The sequence below is a fragment of the Nansenia antarctica genome (genome assembly GCF_963989245.1).
Source record: "Nansenia antarctica genome assembly, chromosome: 6".
Taxonomy (NCBI): Eukaryota; Metazoa; Chordata; class Actinopteri; order Argentiniformes; family Microstomatidae; genus Nansenia; species Nansenia antarctica.
In genome coordinates, this window is record NC_137676.1 from 2,445,375 (window position 1) to 2,466,826 (window position 21,452).

The 21,452-nt window shown below is 46.9% G+C and overlaps 2 protein-coding genes across 2 annotated transcripts in view; one reads left to right on the forward strand and one right to left on the reverse strand.

Annotated features, from left to right (window-relative positions):
• Positions 1-21,452, forward strand: part of acat2 (acetyl-CoA acetyltransferase 2) — a 74,482-nt gene that overhangs the window by 15,576 nt on the left and 37,454 nt on the right. The gene's annotated exons all lie outside the window — the stretch shown is intronic.
• tcp1 (t-complex 1) lies at positions 596-15,257 on the reverse strand. The gene is made up of 12 exons (XM_080533260.1): positions 15,139-15,257; positions 13,807-13,892; positions 12,546-12,674; positions 11,840-11,937; positions 10,647-10,757; positions 9,829-10,010; positions 7,868-7,994; positions 6,022-6,197; positions 5,370-5,493; positions 4,557-4,749; positions 2,143-2,306; positions 596-1,235 (listed from the first exon to the last, which is right to left on the reverse strand). Exons 1-12 carry the CDS (start codon positions 15,209-15,211, stop codon positions 1,022-1,024), a joined length of 1,677 nt encoding a protein of 558 aa, XP_080389386.1. The 5' UTR covers positions 15,212-15,257; the 3' UTR covers positions 596-1,021.

Here is a 21,452-nt window from a genome sequence, read left to right on the forward strand (position 1 = left end):
ACGGCATCTGAACCCACATTCCGGCTTCCCTGAGGACGTCTTTTGGACTCTTTGTTTACTGGGTCTCCTCCACCCCTGCCCTCCCGTGTCCTACTGAAACCCAGGGATGTAACGATGCAACGCGACAGTTAATTATCGATACGAAAATGTGCAGATTCAAAATTGGTGAGATGAAAAATGAATTGCGATACTCTCTTTTTAAACAGCAGAAGGCGTGATATACTTTTGACTTTGCATACTGAGTCGAGTGTATCGTTACATCCCTACTGAAAAAAAAACATTGGAGATCTAGATCAGGAGAGAGGACAGGAGGAGTCAGGTTCCAAACAATTGAGAAAAGGTAGAAGCTAGCTATGCTGCTGTTGTACCCTGTCTAGAGCTTCCTGTAGAAGTCTGTCATAGGATTGAATGTAATAGGACAGCTACTGACCTAAAACCTGTCCACTTAGAAACTTACGGGGAAAAATGTTTACCGATGCAACTTATTACCTAATTTATCAATAAAGAATTTAACAAAGATAACCCAAGTGCTTCTTTTTTTTGTTTTGTTTTTTTAATCTGTTGAAACACTAGACAAAAAAAAAACACAGGCTAGACAAAAAGGAGTTAACAAATCAACGGTTATCTACAACCATCGGGTTTTTTTATTCGTGAGTGTCCAAAAAAATCAGCTACAGTGCCCTCAGTAGAAGAGGAAGGAGGGAGGAGGAGGAGACAAAAACAGGCAAAGTGCACGGCTTACACACTAGGACAGAACAGCCAAGAGCTTGTATGTATAAATACACAGGAGCACACGAAGCCAAGCGGACCAGAAACGCACATCTCTGGGTCTTGGCCCCTCGAACAAAACAAAAAAAGACGATTCTGGAAGCTTCTGGGCTCTAAACCCTCCAGGGAGATCCTGAAGGTTCTGGGCTCTTAAACCTCCAAGGTACCCAGAAGGGTCTGGGCTCTAAACCCTCAAGGGAACCTGAAGGGTCTGAGCTCTTAACCCTGCAGAGATCCTGAAGGTTTTGGGCTCTTAACCCTCCAGAGACCCCGAGGCCACGGCGTCCTGGTACGAGGGGCCTCCGTCCTTCTGGTCGGGGAACAGCTTGATGAGGTCGTCGATACGGAGGATGGTGATGGCCGCCTCGGTGGCGAACTTCAGGCTCTTGGTCTTCACCATGGTGGGCTCGTAGACGCCCGCCTGCTTGTTGTCCCGGGGCTTACCGTTGACCAGGTCCAGACCGATCCTGCAGGCGGGGGGACCGGGGGTGGGGGAGGGAGGGAGGGAGAGAGGGAGAGAGGGAAGGAGGGAGAGAGGGAAGGAGAGAGGAGGAAATGGGGTCAGAGGTCAATGACACACAGACAAAATCTTAGGTCTCAGTCCACAAACTAGATGTTTAGTTAACTCTGTTGAAATGAATGTTGTCCGGTCCAAAGCCATGGTACCACAGCTCAGAGAGGAGCAACAGAACTAGACTCTGGACCGGGTCACTTTCTCCCACGCGTATCACTGCGTACACCACTGTACAAGCGTCGCAGTAAATGTAAATGGGAACGTTAACACAGTTAGCATATTCACCTGGTGTGGAAAGAAATACAGCATAGCAAAACGCTGCTGTGCGTGATACTGAACACTATCTCTACAGTTGACACTGGTTTTTAACAACTTTGTCAATTATTTTATGGTGGCTTTACGTTCAGTCAGGACCAACACAGCCAAGTACCAAAATACATTTAAAAATGTGACAGTCTGATCATTTGGTCCGCATGTCAGCAACCAATCAAAACATTCAGACCTTTCTTTTGAAACATAGAACTACGTTTCAACGTCGTTGAGAATCACAACACAAACCCGCTAGTCGAGCCAAAATACTACAACAACGCAATGGATTCTGTGAGTGATCCCCACTGCTACCTAGTTAACTAGAACACTACTTTACATTGTTAGCAGGCTCACAAAACAAGCTGTGTTAGTCGACTAGCGATGTGTCGTTGATTTTCAACAATGCAGAAATGTATTCGCGCTTATCGAAAGAAAAGTCTGATCATTACATTGGATCCCGACATGAGGACCAAAGCATTAGAACGATGCCACGAATCAGATCCGAGTGACCCCACACACAGACACAGACACACAGACACACACACACTGACCATTTGAGGTGCTTGCGCTCTGGGTTGACCTGGGCCTCGTTGTGGAAGGCGCGGAGCTTGGCCACCAGGTCGGTGGAGTCCTGCGCTGCGTTCACCGCCAGGGTCTTGGGGATGACCAGGAGGGAGCGGGCGAACTCAGCGATGGCCAACTGCTCCCGAGAACCCTGGGAAGGACGACAGGCAAGGCAAATGTATTTGTATAGCACATTCATACAACTTAATGTAGACTCCATACATTATACATAAAACATCAGATAAAACAACATGTATCATAACAAAAGTAAAAATTAAAATGGGTCATCATATCAAAATCTTCTAATTAAAAGCCGAACAAAAGATACAATAACAATTTAAAATGTTACGGTTTAAAAATCAATAAAATCAATCAGTTACAAAAAGCTAGGGATGCTCCGATTTATCGGCCGCCGATTTCACTCCAAATGACTCGATCGGTGATCGGCAAAAATGGCCGATCGCAAAAAACGTTTTTTTTTTTTCCCCCCTGGGGAAGACAGATAACTGAACAGAAAACATAGGAGGACGTAACAGTATGTAAACCATGAAGGCCACGTTTATGATGTCTTTTATACAGCCATATCGACTGACTTGGGCTTCAGGCCCTAACTGGGTGATAGGCCAGACCTTTACTATGCCATAAAAATGGGTCTGCGTTTGCTTGGTGCCTAATGGATCAAAACTTTTGTCTAAAAAGCAAGAAATATGTAGGCTATCCAGTCAGTAGGCCTACAGTTATGTAATTTTTTTTAAAATCGGTATCGGTATCGGTTGATCTTGAGGAAAAAAAATCGGTGATCGGTATCGGCCCCAAAAATCCAGATCGGAGCATCCCTACAAAAAGCCTAACTCTTTAAAATACATTCACAGGGCTTAGTGGGAAAACACCCTGTGCCTGAAACTTTTTCTTGGGGAGGGGGGTCACAGTTTGAGATATTGGGAGAGCAGGTACAGAAGACAGCTTCTTGTCTCAATGTTTAAATGCATTAATACTATTTTATAGTCAATACAAAATAAAATTATATATTTAGAACAAACTGATTAAATCACTTAAGGCCAAACTGATTGCATCACTTATTAAGCCACTATCACCATAACAATAGATCAATAGATCTACATCAAGTAGAATACTGATGACTAGTGACCAGTCAAGACCATTGGACTCCAGGATATCTTTGAGCTCCTGCATGAGGGCTGACGAGTTGGCGATGTTTACTTTCCTGTTGGCTAGGTGTTGTTACTTTGGCCAGATCATCATAAAAAAATCAAACAAGGACATTGAGGATTTTGTCCATGTTAACATTAGTAGCTTCGTCGATATTCATTGAAAAAGTTGTTTTTTAAGCTTTTCACACAGCCGTTTTTTAATTCCGGGGCAAGGCCATGTGTATTTAAATAGCTGGCGTGCTGATTGGAAACGTTATTTAATTAAATTCAAGCATATATTTTTTAATGTATACAGATGGGGCTGACCTAATAGTGACAGCTTGTTCCAGTGTTCTGCTGCATAGTGAGTGAATGCTGCCTCTCCACTGTTGGAGCTCACTCTAGGAACTGTTAAAAGGCCTCAGGTGATCTTAGGGATCTAGCCGGTTCATACGGTTGTCCGGTCCAAAGCCGTGGTACCACAGCTCAGAGAGGAGCAGCAGAACTAGACTTTGGACCGGGTCACTTTCTCCCACGCGTATCACTGCGTACACCACTGTACAAGCGTCGCAGTAAATGTAAATGGGAACATTAAAGACTGTTCAATAACTCAATGACAGTTCACCGTATCGATTTATAAGCTTCCTCTCTCTACATGTGGTCACAGAACCCGTGAAATCTAAACTCCTCAAAAAAGTTCGGCAACGTTATTTCGGTCGATTGGTCCTCCCCTTTAATAATACCAATTGGTATTGTATTTTATATCGTTGGAAAGCCTGATTAGTCACCTTTAAACCGACGTACAACTTGTAAGGATCATGCATTCGTGGAATGAGCAACACAGCTAAACGTGTGGGTAGCAGCCCAAAAGAATGTGCCAACAATCCCCTGCAATATTCTTCTGTTGGTATTCACTCTCGTTTTGAGCTTCAAGTGCTGGCAGGTGTATGTCAGTCACAGGTGTGTCATTTATTCTGGGGCCAGTGGCAATCCCATATCTCCAGAATCTGTGACCTAACTCCATCCTCCAGGATGACAACGCTCGCCCCCACAGAGCCAGGATCATCACAGAGTACCTCCAGAATTTGGGAGTGGAGAGGGTGGAATGGCCTGCCGTGAGTCCAGACCTCAACCCAATTGAACACTTGTGGGATCAGCTTGGGCGTGCTGTACGGATCCTTACCATGCTGGTGGGATAGTTCAGAGGTCATAGTTCAGAGGTCAGAGGTTAGAGGTCATAGTTCAGGCCTTACCATGCTGGTGGCGTAGTTCTCCAGGTAGATGGACAGGGCGGCCTCCACAGCGCCCCCTCCTGGCACCACAGACTTGGACTCCAGCACCCTCTTGACCACGCAGAGCGCGTCGTGCAGGGAGCGCTCCATCTCGTCACACATGAAGTCGTTGGCCCCGCGCAGGACGATGGAGGCGGAGGTACGGGCTTTGGTGCTGAGAGAGGGGGGGGGGGGTGAGGGAGGGAGAAAAGTTAGAAACATACTCAAGCATAAACTACGCAGGAAAAAAACACTGTCCTTGTATAGCTAGTATTAGTATATGTGACATGTTCTGTCCATACACTAGGAGAGGTGGAGCGAGCCAGCCTCTCCTTCAGACAGTGAGGCAGCGTTCTCTCTGTCCCATTAGCATAGCATTAGCATAGCAGTCTGTCCGGGGAGGGGCGAATGAACGGTACTAAAAACGGGAAACGCGGTTACAGACCACGCAACGATGTGAGCAGTTAAGATGGCTGAATCTGGACATAATAGCCCGTCTGAAAGACAGGGTTCCCACACCTTCTGAAACATCAAATTCAAGCACCTTTCAAGACTCAATTCCCTCAAATTGAAGGACCCAACACGGTATAGTTTGAGACAGAACTAGTTGACGAGTAAAACATTTTTGAATTTAGTTTTTTTTTGAGAGAGAGAGACGGGAATTCAAGCACTTTCAATGACCCATGTCCATTTTCAGAAACTTTTAAGACCTTTTTTTTTTTTTTTCACGAATTCACAAACTTTCAAGGATTTCAAGGACCCGTGGGAACCCTGGAGACAGTTCAGTGTTCTTACTTCTTGACAAGGATGAGCTCGTCGTCACAGACGCGCTCCTGCACCACCTCCTCACAGTGGCCCAGCATGGTCACCTCGAACGTCTCCTCCCCCTCCAGGTTAGACAGGGACGGGCACATGGTGGCTGAGGAGGGACAAACAGAACACCACTAGTGAACAACTGCATAAGTCAAATAAAAAAAGAAAGTATATTTAACTTAATGCACAGGATTACAAGCCACCACCTCTCAGAGTAGTAGTGTAATACAAACAAACATCGTTGCCAAAGGACCACCACCACAGGCTCTCAGCATACGCAAGGCATGTTTATTTGTGTAGCACACACAGGGGCAATTCAACATGCTTTACATACATTAATAAAAAAATACAGCAAGAGGAGCATAGCAAGAAAATAAAAACAACAATGAATTAAAGTAAATATAAGAAGTAAATAGATAAAACATTCAATAAGACAATAGTTAATGGACAAAAGACATTGATAAGAAGTGTTTGTGTTTAATCATAACTGCTGCAAAACATGGAAGATGTTTAGCTTACATTTAAATATTTTTAGGGTGTGTTTGATGAAAGTTAGTTAGAGTCAGTTAGGTTAATTATCACCAACACAGGAAAACAGAGCAAACCAAAGAGTGTTTGGCTTAGTTGGGCTTACCTCCTGTTGCCTTGGCGATGCGTTTGAGGTCCCTCTTGAGGACCCTCCTGACGGCCATGGCTCCCGCGTCCACAAAGTACTTCAGACACATGTCGTCGATGCCCCCGGTGGTCAGGATGACGTTGGCGCCCGAGGCCAGGATCTTGGCGATCCTCTCCTTGGTGATGTCAGACTCTCTGGAGAGGCAGAACCATGTCGTTAGCCTCGTAGCATAATTGCCTACGTCATAATTTGGCCAACTTGAGATATCTGCCTAACTCTACTCTCCTAACACTGCTGATTCACTGTGCATTATTGCCTATGATGCCATCAGCCTATCAGAATGCTTGTTAGATGGTCCAGTGGTCTAGCACCGCGGTCTACATTATGCCCATGTCGGCATGGGTTAGAATCCGGCCCATGCCCTGCTGACATGCCCTCTCTCTCCCTTCTTCTCCTTACTTTCCTGTCTGTCTTCACTGTATCTGTCTAATAAAATGAAAAATATGAGTGGGACTGCCCCACTCAGAAAAAATAGCTTCACATCAGTCTTGTCCCTTTTTCATCTAACTTGTTTGTAAAGTGCACTGTATTGCATTGATGCATGTTATACTTTTTACAAATAGTTATTAATTATGTAGTTATTCATTAAATATTACATATTTTATGTCATATCTGACAAATGTGTTGCATCACAATGTAACATTGGATGTCAGAGTACAACATGTTGGGATGCGAATAAACACACCATACTGTGAACACAAACAGATTTAGCTATGTTGTCCGGTCCAAAGCCGTGGTACCACAGCTCAGAGAGGAGCAGCAGATCTAAGACTCTGGACCGGGTCACTTTCTCCCACGCGTATCACTGCGTACACCACTGTACAAGCGTCGCAGTAAATGTAAATGGGAACCCATCTTGCATAATTATGTGGTGAGACAAATTGTGACACGTTCTAGTCTTTTGGTCCGCCTATCGGCAATCAATCAAAAACGTTCAGACTTTTCTTTTGAAACACGGAACTACGTTTCAACATTGTTGAGAATCACGACACAAACTCGCTAGTCAAGCCAAAACACTGCAATGATTGGGTGAGTAATCCCCCCACTGCTACCTAGTGAACTATAACTAGGGATGCTCCGATTTATCGGCCACCGATTTAAATCGGCCGATTTCACTCCAAATGACTTGATCGGTGATCGGCAAAAATGGCCGATCGCAAAAACCGTTTTTTTTTCCCCCTGGGGAAGACAGATAACTGAACAGAAAACATAGGAGGACGTAACAGTATGTAAACCATGAAGGCCACGTTTATGATGTCTTTTATACAGCCATATCGACTGACTTGGGCTTCAGGCCCTAACTGGGTGATAGGCCAGACCTTTACTATGCCATAAAAATGGGTCTGCGTTTGCTTGGTGCCTAATGGATCAAAACTTTTGTCTAAAAAGCAAAAAATATGTAGGCTATCCAGTCAGTAGGCCTACAGTTATGTATTAAAACAAAATCGGTATCGGTTGATCTTGAGGAAAAAAATCGGTGATCGGTATCGGCCCCAAAAATCCAGATCGGAGCATCCCTAACTAGAACACTACTTTACATTGTTAGCAGGCTCACAAAACAAGCTGTGTTAGTTGACTAGCGATGTGTCGTTGATTTTCAACAACGTGGATATGTATTCACATTCAAAAGTCCGATCATTACATCGGATCCCAACATGAGGACCAAAGCATTAGAACGTGTCACAATTGTCTCCGGTAGTGTGTGTGTGTGTGTGTGTGTGTGTGTGTGTAGGAGAACACGCTCCATAACTGAGAGAAGTGAGTGTGACCCAGTGACCCAGTAGCGCTCAGCGAGACCCCCCACCTCTGTCTGATCTGGTCCAGCTTCTCCGGGTCGTTGATGAGCACCTGGACGCCCATCTTCATCTTGGTCTTCTGCAGGCTGAAGTCCAGACAGGCCACCTTGGCGTTCAGGATGCGCTTCACCATGCCTGGAGAGGAGAGAGAGAGAGGAGAGACAGGAGAGAGAGAGAGAGGAGACAGGAGAGAGAGGAGAGGAGAGGAGAGAGAGGAGAGACGGGAGAGAGAGGAGAGGGAGAGAGGAGAGAGAGAGAGGAGAGAGAGAGGAGAGAGAGAGAGAGGAGACAGGGTCGTCAGAACATCATCATCAGGGCATGAGTCAGAACTGCAGAGTCACTACCCATCTCTTCAGGTTACACCTTAACTACCCCCCAGCACTGTGTCTCCTGAGACATCTACTACCCCCCAGCACTGTGTCTCCTGAGACATCCACTACCCCCAGCACTGTGACTCCTGAACATAGTGAACACAAACAGATTTTCCTTCTTCTTTTTTTTTTTAATAAAAACTAAACGTTGTCCGGTCCAAAGCCGTGGTACCACAGCTCAGAGAGGAGCAGCAGATCTAAGACTCTGGACCGGGTCACTTTCTCCCACGCGTATCACTGCGTACACCACTGTACAAGCGTCGCAGTAAATGTAAATGGGAACGTTACACACAGCTAGCATATTCACCTGGTGTGGAAAGAGCCACAGCATAGCAAAAACTTTTTTAAAAACATTTTTAAACGGGAGTCAGTCCACCCGGGGACAGGCGGTGACCATCGAACGGGCGGCACAGAAAAGGTGTCAAAGGTCGTAAAGTGTCAGTCATCCTGACAGACGTGACAGACGTACCTTGGGACCCCACAGTACAGCTGAGGGTGTTTTGTTGTAGTTTTATATCAAATATGCTGAGAATTGAAGTCTATGTACATAGAAATTGAGCAATCATGGAGCACACCCCCCCATCTTTCCTTCCTGGACAGAGGTGCCAATTCTGTGGCGCAGTGAACAGTTCTGCCTGGGGACAGTTCTGCCTGAGGACGGTTCTGCCTGGGGACGGTTCTGCCTGGGGACGGTTCTGCCTGGGGACGGTTCTGCCTGGGGACGGTTCTGCCTGGGGACGGTTCTGCCTGGGGACGGTTCTGCCTGGGGACGGTTCTGCCTGGGGACGGTTCTGCCTGGGGACGGTTCTGCCTGGGGACGGTTCTGCCTGGGGACGGTTCTGCCTGGGGACGGTTCTGCCTGGGGACGGTTCTGCCTGGGGACGGTTCTGCCTGGGGACTGTTCTGCCTGGGGACTGTTCTGCCTGGGGACGGTTCTGCCTGGGGACGGTTCTGCCTGGGGACGGTTCTGCCTGGGGACGGTTCTGCCTGGGGACGGTTCTGCCTGGGGACGGTTCTGCCTGGGGACGGTTCTGCCTGGGGACAGTTCTGCCTGGGGACAGTTCTGCCTGGGGACAGTTCTGCCTGGGGACAGTTCTGCCTGGGGACAGTTCTGCCTGGGGACAGTTCTGCCTGGGGACAGTTCTGCCTGCAATAACTAGTGGCGCAGACACTAAATGATTGGTTCCCAAGAATAGTGATCTCATGACCAAGGAAACTTCTAGAAATGTGGGTCCCCGCCCCATGTGAGGGGCTTTTTGACCGCTTCTTCCTCTCTGAGCTGCTGTAACTTTGCTCAATAAAAGGCCTCTTCCCTAATAAAAGGGAAATGAGGGATTTCACTGCCATACAGACGAAAAAGGAAACAAATTAGAATTGTTGTTGTTCCAGCTTGATTAATTTCCACATAAATAGATGTGGTCAGACTGATTTCCTTGCAGGATAAGCTAATCTCATTTTGTAAGACCTAGCACCTAATCTTTAGACCGAATAACTGAAACTTGGGACCTTTTTAGGCCTTGTGAATCGGATTGCTGGATTTTAGACTTGAAGGCTTTTTAAGACCAGCGCGGGAACCCTGGACAGACGTAAAGCCGTACCTTGGGACCCCACGGTGCAGTTGAGTGCGTATCCGTTGACCAGGAAGCTCTCCTTCTGGCTGCGGCCGTGGGCCTTCAGCACGTTGACGGAGTTGATGGGGTACTTGGCCACGCCCCTCTGGTCCACAAACTTCACGGCCAGAGTCGCGTCGACCACCATGTTGGCAAAGAAGTCTGCATCACTGAGAGGGGGTTAAAGGTCAAGGATCTGTTACTTTCTATTGGATGGAAGACGAGTGTGTGTGTGTAGGGGGGAAACCCAAGAGAAGTGTGGCGCGTTTCCTTTTTTTTGTTTGTTAAGTAATTTTTTTCTGAGTGGGGCAGTCCCACTCATATTTTTCTTTTTATTGATAAGACAGTATAGATTATGACAGGAAAGATGGGTGAGAGAGAGAGAAGGGATGACAAACAGCCTCACACCAACATGTGAAACTGGTGAGGAAAAACAACTATTCTGATTATAAATGTGCCGTCATTTCATATAGAGGTGGCGGAATGAGGGCCGCTCAACCTCTTCAGACAATGACGACGGTCTCTCTGTCCCGTTAGCATAGCCACACACCCGTGGAGATGGCAGATGTGCGGTACTATAACAGGATTTTTTTTTTTTACTCTTTCTTGTCCCGTGCGAGTAAATCAAGATTTTCAACCCAACCCTTGATGTCGTCCCTGCTGGGGCTAGAGGCTAAATAAAAGCAGAAAAGTCTGATCGTTACATCGGATCCCGACATGAGGACCAAAGCATTAGAGCGTGTCACAAATGTCTTGCGTGAGTCGAGGCGGGAGGGGAGACGGTCTGTCAGTAACAGGAAGGATACGTTCCGATGATCTTGGAGGACATGGAGGTCTTGGCTGCGTTGACCAGGCACTCCCTGCCCAGCTCCTCTGTCCCGATGGTCAGGTTCTCGTTGATGTAGCGCACAGCCTCCCTGGAGAACAGAGAGGGAACCAGAGACACGTTAGTCAAGCGCTGAGTTTGAAGTGACGAACCAGAGAGAGAGACAGAGAGTGAGAGAGAGGGAGCGAAAGAAAGAGAGAGAATGAGAGTAAGAGAGAGAGACAGAGAGAGAGAGACAGACACACAAGCCTCAGACTTCTGTATCTGTGAGCAGAGGCGAGTCCCATTCTACAACAGCTTCAATCAAAACTGTACGGTGTAAGTGACTACTGAGACTAGATCTAACAACGTTCAGGTCGCAAATCATTCCCCCAACCCGCTAGATTTGGATGGTGCTCCTGATTGATTAATGATGGTCAACTTTTGAGGATTCTAATAGCAGAGTGGATGAGGGAGTGAGTGAGGGAGTGAGGAGTGAGTGAGGAGTGAGTGAGGAGTGAGGGAGTGAGGGAGTGAGGGAGTGAGTGAGGGAGTGAGTGAGTGAGTGAGGAGTGAGTGAGTGAGTGAGTGAGTGAGTGAGGGAGTGAGGGAGGGAGTGAGGGAGTGAGGGAGGGAGTGAGGGAGTGAGGGAGTGAGGGAGGGAGTGAGTGAGGGAGTGAGGAGTGAGGGAGTGAGGGAGGGAGTGAGGGAGTGAGGGAGTGAGGGAGGGAGTGAGTGAGTGAGGGAGTGAGGGAGTGAGGGAGTGAGGGAGTGAGGGAGTGAGTGAGGGAGTGAGAGAGTGAGGGAGTGAGGAGATTCTGGCATTGAGAGTTTGGGCCCTACACAAATGCCTTTGACTAATAGCACATGACAAAATCAACACAGATGGGGAAGGTTTGTCTGTGAGCAAATGACAAGTTAATTATATGAATAAACGGTTTTAGCCCAACATGCGAAACCGGCGAAGAAAAAAACTAGTTTTCTGATTATAAATGTGCCGTCATTTCATATAGAGGTGGCGGAAAGAGGGCCGCTCAACCTCTTCAGACAATGACGACGGTCTCTCTGTCCCGTTAGCATAGCCACACACCCGTGGAGATGGCAGATGTGCGGTACTATAACAGGAAAATTGGCGATTGGGGAAAGGGGGGGGGTGTTTGAGGATTAAACAAGATGGAATGCGTCCACACTTACTTGCAGGCCAAGCGGTACCCACTGATAACGGACGTAGGGTGGATCTTCTGTTTCACCAGCTCATCTGCGCTCTTCAGCAACTCTGCTGCGATGATCACCTAGAAAAACACCACGAGGAAGACAGTCAGAATAAGAAAAGACGATGAGATTGCTCAACAATTATTTATAGTAAGTAAGTAAGTCATGTTTATTTATGTGGCACATTTTGCAACGACAAAACAGCCGCCCAAAGTGCTTAACAGGAAACACTAGTAAAAGAGAAACAACAGATAAAAATACACTAAGAACAAGGTGCAATACAAAATACAAGTGCCGAGATAAAAGTACAAAAAGTGCAGTGTTTGTATGCCACCAAAAGCACAAGAAGTTATGAATACAAACTTGTTTTAGCCAAAAATCCTAAACCGGATGAGAAAACAACCTGATTCTGATTATAAGTGTGCCGTCATTTCATATAGAGGTGGCGGAAAGAGGGCCGCTCAACCTCTTCAGACAATGACGACGGTCTCTCTGTCCCGTTAGCATAGCCACACACCCGTGGAGATGGCAGATGTGCGGTACTATAACAGGAAAAACATCTATTTTGGCCCATTTTTTGTGTGTTGTAAGCAGGTTTTAAGCCAACCCTCTCAACATTCAGGTCGACTCATCCCTCCTCCCCCACCCCCCCAGACCCTCTGGGCAGCTGTCAGCACCCCTCACTCACCACTGAGGTGGTCCCGTCTCCGACCTCCTTGTCCTGCAGCTCAGCCAGCTCACACAGGACCTTGGCGGCGGGGTGCTCCACCTCCAGCAGCTTCAGGATGGTGGCGCCGTCGTTGGTGATGGTCACATCCTGTAAAACCAACAGCATTTCTTTAGACCCTGCAGGAACCCTGCTCCATGCGAAACTAATGGAAAATCAACTATCCTGATTATAAATGTGCCGTCATTTCATATAGAGGTGGCGGAATGAGGGCCGCTCGACCTCTTCAGACAATGACGACGGTCTCTCTGTCCCGTTAGCATAGCCACACACCCGTGGAGATGGCAGGTGTGCGGTACTATAACAGGAAAAACATCTATCTCACGTCCTGTAAAAACCGACATCACCCAGGTAAGCACTTACTGTTGGCCAACACCAGTGTTGTTGGGGAGTAGTTCAACTATCAGTTGAGCTGCATTTTGCAGCAGCTTGGTGGTAGATAAACTAAATTCAAATCCTGGTAGTTTTTCCTGTAGTTCACTACTTTTTTGCCTACTGTCACTACTTAAAAGAAAACAAAAAACTGTGGAATTTAACTATTATTCCAACCCTTGAACTTTAATTTCCCTGCTATTTCTTCACAAGGACTGATCATAGTTCAGAAACTGACTCATGTGTTGGATCAGGTCGTGTTGATGTTGTCAAATCACATTTGCAATGGAAATCTCTTTTTCAGTCTAGGATTAGTCATGATAATCTGCATCCATTCCTATGTTTCACTCAAGGGTAGAGCTTTAGTGTCGTTCAGGGGGAGATCGGGCCTTTGCAGTGACAGCTCCACGGCTGTGCAACAACCTCCCACTCAACATCAAGACTCGCTTAAAACTCACTGTCATGACCTAGGCTACTGAGATGTTCCTGGTGTGTTATATATAGTATGAATGTCTGTCTTTTAAATGTGTGCGGTTATGAATGTTAGACGTCCTCCATGTTTATTTTGTTTGTTTATGTTGTTGTCCTTTACCCATCTGTGTTACTGTATTCCATCATGTTTTCTCTCTGTTTTTAGAGTCCGCGCCCAGGGCGCCCATAACCGGTGTAGTTTGGTGCGTGTAGACTATGTGACTACATGTATGACTATAACTATGACTATTTCCTTTTAAAGTAGGAAAATAAGTTAAACAGCCTCCCCAAAAAAACTGGCAAACACTTAGGAGGCAAAAAGACAAGATCACAGTGGGAGGGATCGCACAGAAACCAACAGACGATTATAAATACGAACCCCGATGTCGTCCACCAGCATCTTGTCCAGCCCCACCGGGCCCAGGGAGCTCTTGACGATGTTCGCGATGGAGGACGCGGCCATGACTGCAGGAGGAAGGAATTAATCATCTTTATTGTCATTGTACGGGTACAACAAAATTTAAATGCAACCCTAGATGCTAACAATCAAAACACCGTCCTAAGATAATAAAACACAGTCCTAAGATAATAAAACACAGTCCTAAGATAATAAAAAACAAGAATGAGACATAAATAGACATAAATAGGGGGATATACCTAAAAGCAATCGGTAGGAATCTGAATATGTATCTATTATGTAAACGTACTTATATACACTATATATATGGCCTATACACAGGGGGGTATATAGACAGGGGGGCGTTAGCATGTACTTTGTACTGTAACTATGTACTTTTATAAACATATGAACTAGTAAACATACAGTGTATGTAAACCTAAACACAAGAATGTAAACATATTGCAGGGTTATAGAAGGAGGGAGGGAGGGGGGGAGGCAATCAGAGAAGGATGGAGAAATCACACAATTCAGCGAAAGCAGTCACACTGAAGCCAGCTGAAACATCTCCACCATGTATTGATGCAGGAAAAAAAGGCACAAATTGGTGCATACAACAAATCCAACAGAATGCAAAAAATGAAGAGTGTGACGCTTGTTTAACGACCCCCAGACAGCCCTGCGTCATGACGTCAGCCACTCCCATCACACTAGTTCTTTCTCTTCCACTCATTTCTCTACTAAAATGAGGCTAACACCATTACAATCATGCAATCACTTACATGAGTAGTTGGGAAAGCAGGAATTCACATAACTAGCTGATGATAGCCTATAATAATATAATAAAACAGCTAAAAACAAACAGTGGCGCAGCAGCATGCATGACACATCAGAACCGCTAGCCTAGCCGCCTAGCCTGTCAGGTACATCAACATCGCATAGACACAGGCTAGCTTAGCTTAGCACAGCCTACACCAACATCGCATAGACACATGCTAGCTTAGCTTAGCACAAGCACAGCCCAGCCCACAACCCAACAACACCAGACTGACCAGCTCAGATGTCCCCTTGTGACTAACTTAACCCCCATGTACAGGCCTGGGTTTGGGATGAACATGAGTTGAACATGAGGGATGAACAAGGGGATGAGAAAGGAGAAGAAAGAAGTAGGGAGGGACACACGTGCTGCTCATTCAGTCCTGTTGTCTGCTGACGTCGTCAGATTAAGTCTCTCACTCTCACACGACGAAACACATTTTCCCCCAATTTTTTTCTCAGACGATAATAACCTGTTAGGGCAGCAAGGTGACTGACCATTCTGGGTGCGCACGGACTCCCCGGTGGTCCTCTGGCCCAGCACGTTCAGCGGTCCGTCCAGCAGAGACATGATGAGAGAAGAAAGAGATTGGGGAAGAAGGCCGAACTGCACTGTGGGTAAGTAAACCGGCGTGGCTTGCACTGGGGGTGGAAGGATTATGGCGAGAGTGAGATTTGAGAGTGAGAGCGCCGGAGCCGGAGCGCACGCTGGGTGCGACGTCATAGAGGGGACCGAGTGATTTGATTGGACGAGAGGCGTTCTGTGAGTGCTGGTCAGATTTTCCGGAGCGAGTTTACGAACACACGCAGCATGCATTTGCGAGAAGGTTCGAGAAGATTAATCTCCATTAATCACATCTACGACATTAAAACGTGTTGTTGCTATGTGTATATATGTATGTTCCACTTTTATGACGATAGGTCATTTGATGCCTTTGTTTAAATTGACATTAATACAATTGTCCGTTGATAGACTACATTTCCCAGCATTCAATGCACTGTTCACACTGTTTCCATGTTTCCTTGCTACTGTACACATGTAATATATATAGAGATATAGAACAATACAACAATATATATATATATGTCTGGTATGTACTCTGCAATGACAATAAAGTTGAATCTAATCTAATCTAATCTAATAACTGAGCTTGTTTTCATTGTTACACAGTACTTGTCACTTGTATTCCTGCCATACAACTACTATCTATTCTTCACAAGGTGATGGATTATGCTGTGGTCCATAGTCCATCGTAATTCACTGTCAGTGTTGTGTGTGCAGAATCCAACCACTAGAAACTGGCAATTGTTATAGTTTATCTATGTACAGTGTGTCTGTATAAAGCTGTCTTTTATATTAGTATGTTGTATGTTAAGACTGTATATGTACAATGGTGACAATGGCATGTTTGAAAGATCTGTTTCAACACACCCAAGTGTCCCTATCAAACGTATACTAAACCTATATAGCTTGCCTCTCTCGTGTCATTTATGTTGTTAATAATGTGTATAATTGACCATATGGGTATTTTTACATTAAACCAAAATATGTAAGTTGATATGCTTGCATTTGTCACGTATTTTCATTTTGAGTGAATCGTCTGCTACCCTGCAATCATGACTGCAATTCGTTTTCAATGCGTTCTGTTTTGTATGGTATGGTGCATTCCTTTTGTATACCTCCAGGGGGCGGCAGTGGGCTGGTAATCACAGGTGATGTATGAATGAATGAATGGTCTTTATTGTCATTGCTACAGTACAGGTACCAAACAACGAAATTTAGGAGGGGTGGCTCCCCTGGTGTTAGGAAAGGGAAAAAAAACACTTTTAAAAAAATCACAAGAAGGGAAGGAGCTGGTTTACATAAATAAAGGCTATGTACACTATCCACTGTACTATACTGTACAGATAGACGACTAGGGTTGTCATATTGCACAATAGTGTTATTGCACATTTATTTAAAGTGTCGCAGTGTACCTGTACAGTGTACCTGTACCTGTCGCAGTGTACCTGTTGCAAAACTCTGCACCTGTCTCAATAATGTCTCGATCATTTCTGAAAATATGATTGTGTGTTTGATGAAAATGTTGGCCTACAAATGGCCAACAATAAGTCAGCTCTGCTGAAATGAACAAATTTTTATTGAGGAAAAAGTAAATCCATCTATGAATCTAAAAGATAATGTGTGTGTGTGTGTGTGTGTGTGTGTGTGTGTGCGTGTGTCTGTGTGTGTGTGTGTATGTGTGTGTGTGTGTGTGTGTGTGTGTGTGTGTGTGTGTGTGTGTGTGTGTGCGTGTGTGTGTGTGTGTGTGTGTGTGTGTGTGTGCGTTGGGGGGTGGCTGTGTGTGTGTGTGTGTGTGTGTGTGTGTGTGTGTGTGTGTGTTGGGGGTTGGGGGTGTCTCTGATTGATTGATTGATTGAAAACCTTTATTGTCCCCAATGGGGAAATGTTGTTGTCAAACAGCTCAGTTAGGGCAGAAAACATTCAATACAGAAAACAGAAAACATTCAATAAAATACATAAAACAGTGCAGGCTCAATAAGTAAAAAGTTCCAAAAGTTCCAGCTCCAGGTCTCCCCCACCCTGCAGGGCCTGGTTGTAGAGTCGGAGTGCAGCTGGAACAAAGGACTGTCCAAATCTTTTTGTACTTTGACGGGGGAGAACAAATCTGTGGCTGAACTTGCTCCTCATCCCCGCCAGCTCGCAGTACATCGGGTGGGAGGGATTGGCCAGCATGGCCGCCAGTTTTTTCCCCATCCTCTGTTCTGCCACCACCTCTAGGCTGTCCAGCCCGGTCCCCACCACAGAGCTGGCCTTCTTCACCAGTTTGTTTAGCTTCGCAGCATCCCTGGCACAGATGTTTCCACCCCAGCAGGCCACGGCGAAGAACAGAACGCTGGCAACCACCGACTGATAAAACATTTGCAGCAGCTTGTTGCAGACACCGAAAGACCTCAGCCTTCTCAGGAAAAACAGTCTGCTCTGCCCTTTCCTGAGAAGAGCCTCGGTGTTGTCAGTCCAGTCCAGTTTGTTATTAATTTGTACTCCCAGGTACCTGTAGGAGTCCACCCTCTCGACTTCCACCCCCTTGATGGTGATGGGGGCTGGGGTCCTTCTCTTCCTCCTAAAATCCACCACCAACTCCTTTGTTTTGCTGTTGTTAAGCAAAAGGTAGTTGGTGTCGCACCACTGCACAAAGCTCTCCACCAGGGCCCTGTACTCCTCATCCCTGTCATCTGTGATGTAACCGACGATAGAGGAGTCATCCGAAAACTTCTGCAGGTGGCACTGGTCGGAGCTAAACTGGAAGTCGGAGGTATAGAGGGTGAAGAGAAAGGGTGACAGAACAGTTCCCTGGGGGGCACCGGTGTTGCACACCACCACCTCAGACTGACAGCCCTGCAGTCTCACATACTGACGCCTGTCTGTGAGGTAGTTGTGGATCCAAGCCGTCAGGGAGTCCTCCACACACATCACTGCTAGTTTGTCAGCCAGCAGTGATGGCTTGATAGTGTTAAATGCACTGGAGAAGTCGAAGAACATGGTCCTCACCATGCTCTGTGGCCTCTCCAGGTGTGTGTAGGCCCTGTGCAGCATGTAAATGATGGCATCCTCCACCCCTCTGTGTGTGTGTGTGTGTGTGTGTGTGTGTGTGTGTGTGAGAGAGAGTGTGTTCACTAGGGTCCTCTGCTGCCATCTTCCACTCATGAATGAATGAATGAATGAATGAATGAATGAATGAATGGTCTTTATTGTCATTGATATAGTACAGGTACCAAACAACGAAATTTGGGAGGGGGGGCTCCCCTGGTGCTAGGAAAAAAATACTAAAAACAAGAAGGGAAAAGAGCTGGTTTACATAAATAAAGGCTATGTACACTATCCACTATATGCTATACAAATAAAACACTGTGCTGTACTCTATGCTATGCTATACCTATTCTAACATTTCCTATCTCTGAAACCTTATGTAAATGTTAGAGGGGTAGTTAGAGGGGGTTAGAGGGGTAGAGAGAGAAACAGGGGAGGAAATAGAAAAGAGGAGGTGGTAAGGGTAAGAATAGGACACAGTAACTTGAACGGGACTCTCCAGGTTACAGGGAAGCATCCACCTGGACTATGAACATTCAGGTAACAGAAAGAGGAGAACATGGACTTGGACCCGTGATTGCCACCTGGCGACCAGTTTTGGTAGTGTCGATAGGACGCACTGATAAAAATGCGCATGCGTTGAACGTTCAATCGTTGAACTACAGCCCTTGTAAGTTACATTTGACCATGTTAGATGTTGTCAACAATGTTGACATGGCATATTATGTTTGTGTCCCTGTGATGCCTTAAATGTATTCCAGTGCTTAAGTTAACCCGAGAGTTCAATATCTTTGAATTGCCGATTTATTTTAAACCCGGAAATGAATAGCACTCCATTTCCCGTCGTACCCTCATGCGAAATTGTTTTGATATGTATTGTAATATTTTGTAAATAGTAGCATTGTTGCACTCTCCTAATGTGGTTAGAGAATGGATTAATACTGGACACATTGAAAGTCCGGCGTGACATGAATATCACCATAGTGGAGATTAGTGTCTCTGTGAACGGCTTGTGTCGATCTCCTCTGTAGAAGTCAGTACACTCTGGTTTCTCTTCAGATCGCACAAATCTTTCGCCTTTTACTAGGTCTCTCTAGGGGGAGCCGGCCTCTATTGAGATAGCCACCAGCAGCACACCGCAGATCCACCTCCCCTCCCAATCAGACAGTGAAAATGACTGGAGCTTGGCTCAACCAAAACGCAAAAGACCACAAAAAAAGGCAATCCGGAAAAAACCAGACAAAAAGACTACTCCAGAACCCAAACCCCAACGCCATACAGGTAAGCCGGCTCCCCCCCCCAAACCCTCCTCCCCACCCTCTTCCTCTCTCCAGTCATCACATGCTCCTCACCCTGCACAGCCCACCAGCCACCCCCAGTCCATGCTCACCGGACCGTACGGGCCACCGAAAATCACCTCATCAACAACACAGATGAGGGGGCCACCAGGCAGTCAGAGGGGAGACAACCCCCACACCATGAGCAGCCAAGGGGAGGTACCACACTATCTGGCCCCCAACGACCCATTGGAGGGCCTCAACCTCATGTGCAATAGCTTAGCAAAAATTGGAACAAACCAAATCCAAGAACCATGAGGATAACAATCTCATCTCTCAACACCAGAAGCCTCCGGCAACCAGACAAACGGGAGGTCGTCTACCAGTACATCACCCAACATCAGTCAGACATGTATATCCTCCAGGAGTGCGCCATCCCATTCAAGGAGATGGACGCCACCCTGGAGGAGGAATGGACACGGGGGGACTCTCTCTGGTCAGGCTCAAACATTGATAGAGCTGATGGGGTCGGCATTTTGGTGGCCAACCCTTTTCTGCAGACCAAAAAGGGGGAGGTTGTAGAGAGCGGGCGAATCCTGGTTCTGGACCTAGAGATCCAGGGTTCGCCGCTGAGGGTCATCAATGTGTACGGCCCAACCAACGTGGCCAAGAGAGTCTCCCTTTTCAAGAAACTTCGGTCTCTCCTCCTCATCCCCACACCAGTCCTAGTGGGGGGAGATTTCAACTGTGCCCTCCGGGATGAGGACCGCAGCAGGCCCAGGAGAGACCGATCCACTACAGAACTTCAGTCCATCATAGACGACTTCCAACTGGTAGACGCCGGTGGCACCTCCCCGCCGACACACACAAGGGTGAGTTCCTCCGGGAATTCTTCCTCCAGGATAGACATGTTCTTGCTCTCGCCAGGTCTGAGGATGGGAACCCTGACCAGCCAGGCGGCCCACTTCTCGGACCACAGGATGTTGACAGTGTCCCTGGAATGGGATGGCCAAACAAGAGCGGGTAGGGGTACCTGGAGGATGAATACATCGATCCTTCAGGACCCAACAGTGGTGCATTCCTTCTCCAGGCGCTACCTGGAGTGGAGGACCCTAAAAGAACTGTTCGACTCCCCGATAGAGTGGTGGGAGATGGTTAAGGCCAGGACAAAGGGCTACTTCGGGTCAGTCGGAAGGAGGAAAGCGGCAGAACAGAGGGCCAGGTTTCAACACCACAACGCGGCCCTCCAACGCCTAAGTCTCCTACAACTGGGTGGTCTGGATGTGGCCCGAGAACTGGCTGAGACCAAACAACACCTTGCCACCCTCTACCGGGAGCAACAACAAAAGAAACAGTTCAGGGAAAAACTCCAGGGCCTGGAGGAGGAGGAGAAATGCACACGCCACTTCTTCCGCAAGGCACGGTCAAAACACAAGCCTATCCTGTCCCTATACGACACCAATGGGGACACCGTGTCAGACAGAGGCAACATCCCGGGGGTGGCAAGAGAGTTCTACGAGAGTCTCTACAACATCAAGACAACCGACGAGACTCTCATGGCCACCTTCCTGGATGGTCTGGACCGGGTCCCCGAGGGTGGTGAGAGTGAGAACCCAGAGCTGACCACGGAGGAGCTCACCCGGGCCGTGCACTCCTTGAATACACACAAGGCCCCTGGACCGGATGGGATCCCAGCAGAGTTCTACAAGACTCTCTGGGATCTCCTCAAGGAGGACTTGGCGGAGGTCTTCAAAGCCGTCTACAGGGAAGGGAGGCTTGGAGAGTCAATGAGACAGAGTACGGTCACACTGATCCCCAAGAAAGGGGACCTCAAGGACCTCCGGAACTGGCGCCCCATCAATCTCCTCCCAGTGGACTATAAAATTATGACAAAAGCCCTCACCCAACGGTTTCAAACCCACCTCCCCTCAGTTATAGCCCCT

Coding starts and splice junctions, on each gene's coding strand:
- tcp1 (XM_080533260.1), bottom strand. CDS start 15,211: ATGTCTCTGCTGGACGGACCGCTGAACGTGCTGGGCCAGAGGACCACC. Junction 13,893..15,138: donor GTCCGTGCGCACCCAGAATG/GTCAGTCACCTT, acceptor TTCCTCCTGCAG/TCATGGCCGCGTCCTCCATC. Junction 7,995..9,828: donor CTGCACCGTGGGGTCCCAAG/GTACGGCTTTAC, acceptor TCTCCTCTCCAG/GCATGGTGAAGCGCATCCTG.